This window comes from Medicago truncatula, chromosome 5, assembly GCF_003473485.1.
Source record: "Medicago truncatula cultivar Jemalong A17 chromosome 5, MtrunA17r5.0-ANR, whole genome shotgun sequence".
Classification (NCBI taxonomy): domain Eukaryota; kingdom Viridiplantae; phylum Streptophyta; class Magnoliopsida; order Fabales; family Fabaceae; genus Medicago; species Medicago truncatula.
Window position 1 is genome coordinate 13,055,803 of NC_053046.1, and position 11,897 is coordinate 13,067,699.

The window sequence follows — 11,897 nt, forward strand, 5'->3', positions numbered from 1 at the left end:
GAAAGAATTGTTACATAGTATATTAAGAGTTATATGGTCAATTACACCAATAAAATCTTAACTAATCTAACTAGAATTTTTCTATTTACACCCCATGTTTTTCTGGTTACACCCAAGTTTTCTTAATTTTTTTTTTTATAATATCAAAATTGCTCTTTTATATAAATTTTCCTAAAGCCCTAATTTTATTCATTGTCAGTGAGTTTCACCCTCTTTCACCCCACAAAGCGATCGATCAAACAATTTGATGTTCAATATCAATCTCCATGAAAATTAAAGAGTGAATCAAAATATTTTTCATCCATACTCAATTGGATATAAGTAAGTGAATTTCTTCTTCTATTTGCTAGTTTCAATTTTTTTCCTTCAACTGCAATGATGCACTGTGGTTTTAATTTACATTGGCAAGGTTAACTTAAACTCAGTTTAAGTAGGTTCATGTAAACTAAGTTTACATGAACCTACTTAAACTGAGTTTACATGAACCTACTTAAATTGAGTTAACATGAACCTACTTAAACTGAGTTTACATGAACCTACTTAAACTGATTTTACAAAATCGCAGAACTGTGAATCGCAGAACAAGGAAAACACAAAATCAGAACTGAGAACCCATAACAAGAAAACACAATCGATTGAAGAACAACACTTGCTAACATGATTTGCTTCGAATTTTCTTTGAAATCATGAATGGACGTGAGAAAGTATGGTTTTGAAAATCTTTGCAGAACACAATCGATCGATTTGAGAATTATGGTTTTGGAAGAAGGGTTTTGGGGTGTAATCAAAAAAGAAGGAAAAGGTTTTTTGAAAATCAAATTTTATGAAAGGGTAATCTTGTCATTTTGGGGTGCAACCATGATTAACTAGGGTGCAAGTAGAAAAACTCATCTAACTAATATGTACGAACTTTTACATCTTTGATAACTTCAAAATATAAAAACTCATTCTTCAAGAAATCGAAAGGTTATGAAAAATAAAATCACAATTAGGGCTCGTTTGTTATAGCTTTTTTTAAAATAAATTTTGGTAGTGTAATGTGATTTTTGTTATAATTTTTTTAACAAAGAAATTTTCAAAGAAAGCTTCAAATAAAAAATCCGTTTGAATAGTTTATCTTAAAATGTCATTCTAAATATTTCATCATTTGCTTATAATTTTTTTTTATACTAAAACTTTGAAAAAATCTCTAAAAAGAAAAGCTATTTCAAATAGCTTCTCATAAAAATCATTTTGGAAAAAATATGTGATTTTTACCATGTAAAATCCCGAACAATGAATATTTAAGTTAGTGAATGTCAAAATCTCTTTTTTTAATATTTTTGAATAAATTTAAAAAAAAAATCCATTTTTAAAAATACAAAGGAAAATCCATTTTTTAATAACTTGAACTTTTTGCATAATTGATTTATAAGATATAAAAGTATAAAACAATCCATGTACTTTTATTTAATCTCTTGCTATCTAATAAATCAATTATGCCAAAAGTTCAAGTTATTAAATAAAAGAACAGGAATTGTTTTATACTTTTATACTCCCTCCGTCCTAAAATATAAGCAAAAAAATCTCATATTCTTTGTATCAAAATATAAACAAAAAAGACCAACTTTTATGCTATTATTATGTTTTTTCAAACAAATCATCTTTTCCAATGTAAAATTAAATGTAAATTGCATTCAATTTGTTCTCATTTTTGTTTTCTCCATAATTTTTAACCAATGAGAATTATTTTTACATCTTTCCATAAAACTTATTCCAAAGAGAACACAAAAAATTATACCTCAAATCACTAAGTGTTAGTTTTCATAATAAGTATGAATTAGTATTTTTTGCTTATAAATTAGAACGGATGGAGTATCACCTAAAGTTCTAAAAATATTCCTTACGTTCTTCTATCTTATAAACTATCTTTAACTAGTGGGGACCTGTAACCATTTCATGTCTTTTACCTTGTCCATATTGTACATGCATATCTTGAATATCCCGTTTAATACATGCAGTCATTGATGTGAGCAAAAACCTTGATATATTAACATTTGTTAACAGCATATCTTGAAGTATGTACTAAAACGGTTTGATTTTCAGTTTTTTAATTTCGACCTTGGACATTATTTTTAGTCATCTAGAATATGTCAAGTTTATTCCGTAAAAATCAATCATATTCTAGAATACACATTCATGTCAAAATTAATTAGATGATTTTAGAATCACTTTTGCCACTGCCAAAATTGAATTCAAATACACAGTGTCTTTGATTTGATGTTTATTACAACCACTCTTAACAAATTGTTGCTTCTGTGTAATTTATGCTATAAGATTCACAGACATAACCTAGGATTATTAATGAGTGCGTTGTACATACCTTAAAATTATGTGAGTCAACTCATGTAAATGTGCTCTACATAGTTGGTTGATAATTGGTGTTCACATTGCGAAGTTACTGGTTGTAGCTTTTGCCTCAACATGAGCTTTAGTCGCGGAATCTTATATTCCGGTGATCAAAGAAATCACGACAACAAGCCACGTTAAGTGTGTGAAGCTACAATTACCAGCTTCACAATTTCTCCGTTAAAAGAACATTAAACGTGCGGCAGCGGTGACCCATTGGATTATCAAACATAAGCTAAATCTTTAGAATCAGTTTTGGATTTTCCTAAAAGTGAATCCAAACATGCAACTAACATTCTAAATGATATTTCAAAGGGACTACCTCATCTTGCAATTATTGAAAAACCATAGAGGAACAAGTAGAGTTACATTTTATGCAATTTTTTCACCAACCTTTTAAAATTGTGTCATTCACTCTTTGTAGCCACTGCAACTTGATACAAAGGACACATAATCATATGTTTAATGTCCCAAAAAAGAAATTTTAATGCATGTGCATATTCAGGAATCTATTAAAATCACTTTGAATCCACATGGATTTTTGGCAACAACTTTCCATTATCAATGTACTACTAAAAAGGTGGAATTTTATCACAATGGGAAAGTGAAGCTAGCTCTAAAATACCCTATGTATGTTAAATACAGGGTAAAGCACTAAAAGTGATTGCATAAACCAAAGCTAACTTATTTGGAATCTCATTACAACTTTTTAACATGCTAATTCCTTGAATTATTGATATTGAAGAGGAAAACTTTGCCTCTTTTTCATCATCTGCAAATTGTTATGTCAGCTTTCCATCATTTTCCTAGAGACATCTCCCACCATAACCTGCATTCCTGAATAGTGATTGCTTTATCTCTTCAGGGTTCATACAATTTCTCTGACCAGCTACCTAAACACATGGGAATAATATGTTAAAAGAAGTAAGAACATGTTTTATTTTAACCATGCAAACAATTATTGAGGCAAATAGTCTTTTTTTTTTGTTTTGTTCTGCAGTCACAAAAATTGATTCTAGAAAATTGTTACGGACTAAAATTGAATTGAATGTGATAAATTCCAGACGAAAAATCAATTGTAGAGAAAAAAGCCCTAAATTCTAACTTCAATTTAGAATCGATTTTGAAGACAAAAACAATTCTTCTCGCAAACATCCAAACATATACTTAAAGCTCAAAAGCGTAGTTTTTAGTAAAATGATGGTGACACAATGTAATTCTGCCAAATTCGCTATCAATCCGAACATGCAGTAATATAATATAATTTACTAACCTCTGAGCAAGATGCTTGCAATGAAAAATCATTGAAACTGCTTATAACACACTGATGAATCTCAAGGCCTAATGCTTCTAATGTGTTCACTGTTGACAGTAACAATCCTGGCTTTGTGGCACAGCAGATACTGATTCTTGTGTCCTGGTCTCTCCTCTCAACATCAAACTGAAAAAGAAAAGAACATTACATTAATTACATTTATTCATGAACTTGGTCTATGATTATGCATTACTTGTTCAAGGAACTAAACCATACCTTAGGGGAATTTCTTACCATTACTTCATTTGGCTTTAACTCCTTAGAAATTCCTAAAAGGTTTATCTGATTTGTTCCTTCTTTCTCTATTTCTTCTTGTAACTTACTAATCCTTTCTAGAAGCTCTTTCATGTAATCAATTGTATCTCCAAGAATTGATGTCCTGTCCATCTTACAAAATTTACATTTTCTTGTTAGTTCAAATCAATTTATATCAAAATCAAACACCAAATACAAGTGCTAGTCAATGATAATAATAAAAAACGCAAACATTTGTACCAAAATTAAAACACACACTATGAGCACTTACATTAACACTAATACTCGACATCGATAATAATTTGACAAAAAAGAATAAGTGAACATATCTTCAATCTGAAGTGTCGGAGGAGCTGGACAACATAAACATACACACATACATACATTATATATATTGAATCACCTTGCTGATCTTAGGGACAATTGACCTAAGCATGGAAAGCCTGTCATTCAAACGCTTTCTTCTCCTTCTTTCAGCCATAAGATTCTTTGAAGGCTGTCCTTCAACCCTTTTGGATTTGGCTTTTTTCTCACCACACAAACCCATGTTAAAAACTGGTGTCTCACTAACTTGTTCCTCAACTTTGCAGCTGATTTTACTCTCTTCAAACCTCTTGTTCTCACTTCCAACAAATCCAAACTCTTCAATACTTTCTTGTTGTGGTAAAACTGGTGCTGAATCATCAAACTCTGGAACTGAGAATCCATCAAGATAAGGGTATGATAATGATGATGCATCAGTTCCATAAGGACATTCAAATCTATGGTCTAATGGTGTTGAGAATGAAGCAAATGAAGGGTTTAAAGATGGATTGATGAGAAGATTTTCATCAAATGAGTCAAAGGTCCAACCATTAGGGAGTAGTAACTCATTCAAACCAGTGGATAAAGTATTCCATGTGTCTTTTCTTGGAGCTAGTAGCTCCTCAAGAAAACCAAGTTGAGAAAGTTCCATTTTTCTTTCTCTTTTCCCACTTTTGTGAACTATGAATAAACTAAAGAAAAACCAAACAGAAAAGTCTTAACAATGGAATGAAGTTGAACAAAATGGGAGGAGTTTCAAGTTTGGTTAAATAATGCTATGATAAGTTACTATATGTACTAAATATATATTGTGTACCAATGCTCACTCTAACATCTACTTTCTAACACTATCTCTCTTACTCGATGAAATATATGTGGGTACCACTTTTTTTGTATCGAAGTCCCTTGTCGTTAATTATTTCCGCAATCACATAGTCGAAACATTGATTGATGGTTAGTCTATCAAGATCGGACAATCCAATTTCAAACTTGATATTTTAAACTTCAAAATAAAAATTACAAACTACATTTCTTTAGATTGTTCGATCTTAGTCGAATGATCATCGATATTTTTTAATTCCACTATTATATACTATATGACTCATTCTTAAAAAGGGAGAATCTGCATAAAAAAAAAAAATTTGGTACCATGATGAATCTACATAAATTTATTCCAATAAAAAGAAATTAGTGAAAAGAAAGCATCAAAGTGAATATTGATATCTATTCTCAAAGTGAAAAGATAGGAAATTTTTAGGGTAAGAAAGTGTCACATAGTTTAGGGTAGACCAGTGCTTAATCGCATAAAACTCTACCAACCAATAATATCATTATCTAGAAGTAGAAAATCATGGTTTTACTTGTCCTTAGGATAGAAATGGTTTTACATCATTCTCACAGTTGATGTCCTATGTAAGAAGAAACTCTACCAACTCAATATTACATTAAAATTGTAATATTGATTATGCATTTGAAACTAGGTGAATAATATTAAATATGTAGTTTTTTTTGTTGGGTTTGAAACATAGACTCTGCATATATTATGCATTGTTTCTACCAACTGAATTAAGATTACGATAACATATTAAGTATGTAGTTAAGAATATATTGAGATAGATGGACAAATTTGATTAACATTTTGTAATTTTTTAGATATTTTAGAATATTGATAAATATGAAGTACTTATACAATCTTACAATTTCAATAATCAACTTACTAGTATACTAAGTATTACCTCAATGATTAATTTTCATTCTCTACTTTATCAATCATTTAATACTAATAATACTAATAAAGTCTATTTCATCATCAAAACATCTATGATTATATTATTGCAGAATGTATTACAGTGAAAAGTCTAGTGAAGTAGCACCTAGAGAGGTAGCCTCAGATTAAAATGGAATCTCTTTCTCTCTCACATAATTTCAATTTCTTACCTTTTTTTTCTCTCTCACTCTCAAGGTGAATTAATGTCCTTTTCACCAAAATAATCATCCAGACAGAATTTTTATTTAATTCCAATTCCTTGAAAACTTTGACCCACAATTCTGTCTTTAACGAAATTGGGTGGAATTAGCATCATAGACAGTCAGGTACTTCTTCCATTTTTTAATGAAAACCCTTCCCACTCTTTCAACTTCACAAAGAAATAATGCATCATGATGGTTTTTGTTTATACTCTATAGTCTATACACAATTGTCTATAGTTGTTTAATGTATAGAATTTTTTAAGAAACTTTTAAAAAATAATTATGTACATAGAAACATGACAATTTGGAAAACTGTTTGATTTTATTTAACAACCATTTCATGTCCTTTTTAATTTCTTGATGTTAATTAGTTTAATTTCATGCCAGCTGTTGTATCTTCAATCACAAACTATTGTCTATAGTTAGTTTGAAAATGGACTCCAATAAAAAGTGGTACAATTTTCAGCAATGGAGGCTTTTTAAGGTAACCAATTTATTTACCGTAAAAAAAAAAAAGGTAACCAATTTATATTTTAAGCCCATGTTTTGTTTTGCTATCGTTTGTTTCATATATTTTATGCATGATTAATTAGGAAAGAAGTTTAATAAAATAAATGAGTTGTCTTTTATTTTATTCTACATTTAGTACTTTCTTTAATGAGCTAAAATTCATCCTTGTATATAGTTTTGTTACATGTATCAGAAGTATATCAACAACCAGTCAAGATTTCCAAGGTTGACCATTTGCGGTTGGTACAAATGTTTAGACATTTCACTCATATTAGTTCATGATTCTGCAATCAGTCAGTAGTTTATACATAAATTTTACTATGAATCTTCAAATGAAGTAAGGTGTTGATTATCGTAAATTTTGTTACAATAAAGGTGCATCAAAATTAATCTATTTTTTAAAACCCTCTATGTTCATACATAATTTCAATCACTCATTGTTATATCATTGCATCCTAAAAGCTAATTTCAGCTGAAATATAGTCTTTTGAAGGGTATATGTCCAACAAAAATGTCACTTTATAACATCATCACATGCATATAATTTTCATCTTATGTAAAAAAATAATGTATATAATTTTCACATCACTCCCTAGGCAGAGATGAAGTGTATGATCACGTTAGTTGATAGAAAAAGTACTGCTACATACAACAAGCTAGACGACAATTTATACACATAATCTGCGTGCATGGGTCTGGATTTTGTGAAATCACTATATACAGTTCAGTGTTGGAACATGGCAATGAGCAAAACCATGTTCACAAAATGATGAACTTTATAATAAAATTATTCATCTGTCCTTGAATAGTATAGTTTGAACTCAGTATAATGTGCCAAACATAGAGTTCTATAGTGACCAAAATTGATTTATTAATTATTAACTAATTATAATTAATTTGTTTATTAGTACTTTGCACGTTCATTTCTAGATTAGGTGACCAAATTGCATTTTCAATTAGCTAAAATTACACTAATTTTTCACCACATCTCTGTATTTTGGGTCCATACTAACTTATATAGATTGTGTCATATATAAAGTTAAAATCGTTCATGTGTCTATATCAACTATGGTGCCAGAATTGCTAATAGGCCCACCAGTTCAGTGATTTGTATATGGTGGAAATTTATTATTTTTTTAATTTAGGGTGTAACACATGTTTGGAAAAACTAAACAATGGTGGAAATTAGAGTGAGTTTGTGATTATCATTGACGAGCATTTAATGTGGTCAGTGATTATAGAACTCTCTGCATGGTTGCTTGAAAGTCATTGATCACACTGAAAGGCATTCATCAGTTCTGAATTTCTGATCACATTATGGACTGATGAGGACAATATTATTAATGTATGTAGGTTCTGTTTCCATTGAGTCAAGATGTGAAGGCTATAATACACTTAAATTTATTCTTTTTGTTATTCGAATGCATTCATTAGTTAATAAAAAAAAATATATGAATATTATGTAGCTATTTTATTTACTTATAACTTGTGCTTTATTATTATGTTTTTCATATTGGGGGTACACCTCTGCTCAGTTTTTTTTGGATTTAATGCACATATATTGACTATGACAAACAATCATACCATGTAAATTGTTTAAACATTTAAATTAGAGGACAAAAGTAGTGTTTTTGACTAAATTTAGGGTACAAAAATGCACCACACGTATGTGGGACTTAGCCTTGAGCATTTGTAATTTGTTTTTTTTCTTTCTTTAGCTTAATATATATTTACCCCCTTAATATTAGCGATTTCCGGTTTACATCTCTGTAAAAAAATTTGTTTAGATTCCAACCTTGTAATTTGAAGATTTCTTTATTTTGGACCTTCATAGCATCAAAATACAAAATTTACGGTACTTTCGTCCCTTGTAATTTGAGAGAATTTCGGTTTACCCCCTGCCATATAATTGATTTTGTACAGTCAAAATTCATGAAGGTCCAAAACCAAAAATCTTCAACTTATTGGATTGAAATCTAAAAAACTTTTTTTTACAGGAGTAAACAATCCCTAATATTACATGGGTAAACATATATTAACCCTTTTCTTTACTAATTGGTTTCTTATTTCTTTTTCTCTAAAATTTGCAAAAAACTATTCATATCTCTACTTGAAGATGTAATAATATTTTCTCTCTAATTAACTAATATGAAGATTTATTCATTGAGAAGTTGAATCATAAGTAACTCAATTATCCTTAAAAAAAAGTAACTCAATTATCCTTAAAAAAAAGTAACTCAATTATGTTTCTGAAAAAGACAATCATCCTTAATAGAAACATTTTTATTGTTGGTAGTCCATCTATAGGTAGATTTCATCTCTAATGTTTCATTTTTTAAAATAGCTTGTATATTTGTGTAAATAAAATCGATTGTATATTTTTTTATCCCTACCAAAATTTAAGCAATCCTATGAGTCTAAAATATCATTTAACTTAGATTTCCAAATATATAAATTTTATACTTTTGATAGACCTAGAAGCGAGTTGACTAGACTGTTCAATGAGGAGGAGATAACTACATGAGACTGTGATTGCCTCAAAAGCCCCGACTCTAATGGAATTGATATTGGGTTCATTAAGGATTTTTGCGGAGACACTAAATTTGATATTATGATGTTTATTTTAGAGTTTCAATTTTTATTTTTTTTATATAGAAATATTTTAGAGTTTCATAGGAATAATAAATTAGCGAAAGGAATGAACATGAACTATACATATATTAGCTATAATTTTGAAAGTTGAGAACCATCTGGCTTGTCGTATTTTTCGACCCATTTCTCTTATCGAGTGCATGTATCGAGTGCTAAATTGACACCGATGAAAATCGAATCTGAGACCTTTAGAAGAAGCATACTCTCAGATCCCAAGTCAATACTACTAGACTAACCCAAATGAGTTGGATTGAATGTTATGTTAAATTTAATTGTTGAGGATGGTTTATATTATTTGTTATAAAATTAGTCAGGCAAAAGTGATATGAATCTCTCACATAGAATATGCTATTGACACTCTTATTCAAGGAGAGAAAAGTTGGGCAGACACCGGAGTTGTAAAATCCAATCTCATTCTCTCAGGTAATTTTGTGGTTCAAGGTGGATTTTGTGTTTTGGTTGCATTCTTTTTTTGTATCTTGATATGTTGATAGATGGCGATCCTCGCTAGTTAATATTTTCGTATATGTTGGGTCAGCGTATAAAACAAAAGTCATTTGGATGAAGAAGCATGAATCTGTCTTTTGGTGGTCGCTTAGTTCTTTTGAAATATGTTATGTCCTCGTTACTAATATACTTTCTTTCCTTTTTCAAAGCTCTAACATATATCATCTTTTCTATTTAGTCTATTTTGAAATTTATTTTGTGTGTGTAGGTGTTAGAAAAACTTCTTGGATTAAATGAGACACTATTTATTTGAATAAAGAGAAACGAGGGATGAGGGTTCGAAGGATTAGGTAGTTTCATATGGTTATGGTTATGTTAGGTAAATGTGTTGACTTATGCATGTGGAGCAGAGGACCCTTTGGTTTAAGGTTTTAGCAGCCCGATATGGGGAGGAAACTGGTCATGTGAAGAAGGGAGGGTGGGGGCCAAGTTAACAGAAATAAATAGTGGTTATTCATATAGATGTTGGGCTCGGGGTTGACAATTGGTTCGATGATTATTTGATGAGGGTTGTGGGGCAAAAATGTTTTTTTTATCAATGATTGGAAGGTAGTACTATACGAGATAAATTCAGACGTCTTTATGATTTGTTTGGTAATCCTTTGTTGTCACTGATTGAGATGTGTTATTTAAGGTGGGGTTATTAGGGAAGAAGCCTGGAAATGTCAAAGGATGATATTATTTTGGGAGGAGGAGCAAGTGGGGGAGTGTTATCAATTGTTGCATAGCATTTTTTTTACAAGATGGTGTGGACAAAATGAGACTAGAATCTTAATCCAGGTAAATGATACGTTTGAAGTGTCTCATATATTTTTTTTAATGTGGAGCAGATTGATCGATTTGATACATTTGATATCGTTTAGGACAAAGATGTCTATTTGAAGGTTTCTTTACTGGTTTGACATTTGTTACGCAATCACATATCAACGAAGGATAATCTGATTTGACGTGAAATTATTCCGACTAACTTTAATGTGTGTTCGAGTGGTTGTGGGTTGGTGGAACGCGTCGATCATCTGTTTTTGGGATGTGACTTGTATGGTAGCATTTGATCTTTCATTTGGCAATGGTTGGGTATTCATTGTCCACGTATATTTTTTATCATGTCATTCAATTCAAAAGTTTAAGAGGTGATCCTAGAAAAATTAGGTCTTCTGTTCAATTAATTTGGTTGTCTTGTGTTTGAGTTATTTAGAAGGAAATGAATAGTCACATTTTTTAACAAAAAGAGTTGTCTCTACATCAAAGTGAAGCTTCTATGGCTCTGTTTGGTAAAAATAGCGGATAGCTGATAAGCTAGCTGATAGCTTTTAGCTGATAAGCTAACTGAAGTGTTTGGTAAAAATAGCGGTTCAACTAGCTGATAAATGTAAAATGACATAAAGGATATTCTTAATTCATAATAAAAATTATATCATTAATTTAAGTATTTGTAATTTTGTAAACTAATTTTTCTTTAAAAAAATACTTTAAATTTATTAATTTAATATATCCTATGTATTATAAATTAAATTAAATTTTATTCACTAAAATTTTATCTTATATTTATTATCATTTAAGTGTTTCCACTTTATAAAGAAAATAACATTTACCTCAAAAACAAAAAAAAAAAAGGTAGCACTAATAGAGTAATACTAATAACAGAGAATAAAAAAAATAACACTTACCTCAAAAAAAAAAAAAAGTAACACTAATAGAATAATGGTATTTTGTTTCGTAAAAAAAAAAACGAAGGTATATATTTTTTCATAAAAAAAAAAAAAAAAAGTCAGCTGATATATATACAAAAATTGGAATAAAGGGATAGTAGTCTTTATTACGTAGCTTATTATAAAAATTATAATGGATAAAAATACAATTTAAATGAAATAATAAGGGTAAAATTGGAAGAAAAAGTGAGAAGCTATAAGCTCAAAAGCTACTTGGAATAGCTTCTGAAAAATAGCTTATAAACTCGTGAAATAAGCTATAAGTTAATGGTGAAAAAGTGTTACCA

The 11,897-nt window shown here is 29.7% G+C and overlaps 1 protein-coding gene across 2 annotated transcripts; it reads right to left on the reverse strand.

Annotated features, from left to right (window-relative positions):
* Window positions 1–2,758: 2,758 nt before the first annotated feature.
* On the reverse strand, window positions 2,759–5,043 carry LOC11409352 (transcription factor bHLH93). Of its 2 annotated transcripts, none has more exons than XM_013598237.3 (4): window positions 4,362–5,043; window positions 3,938–4,090; window positions 3,662–3,829; window positions 2,759–3,281 (listed from the first exon to the last, which is right to left on the reverse strand). In XM_013598237.3, the coding sequence occupies exons 1-4, from the start codon at window positions 4,911–4,913 to the stop codon at window positions 3,195–3,197; spliced, it is 960 nt and encodes a 319-aa protein (XP_013453691.1). In that variant the 5' UTR covers window positions 4,914–5,043; the 3' UTR covers window positions 2,759–3,194. The 2 variants fall into 2 exon arrangements, with proteins under 2 accessions (XP_013453691.1, XP_003612938.1); XM_003612890.4 differs by having other exon boundaries at window positions 3,920–4,090; window positions 4,362–5,042.
* Window positions 5,044–11,897: the final 6,854 nt, after the last annotated feature.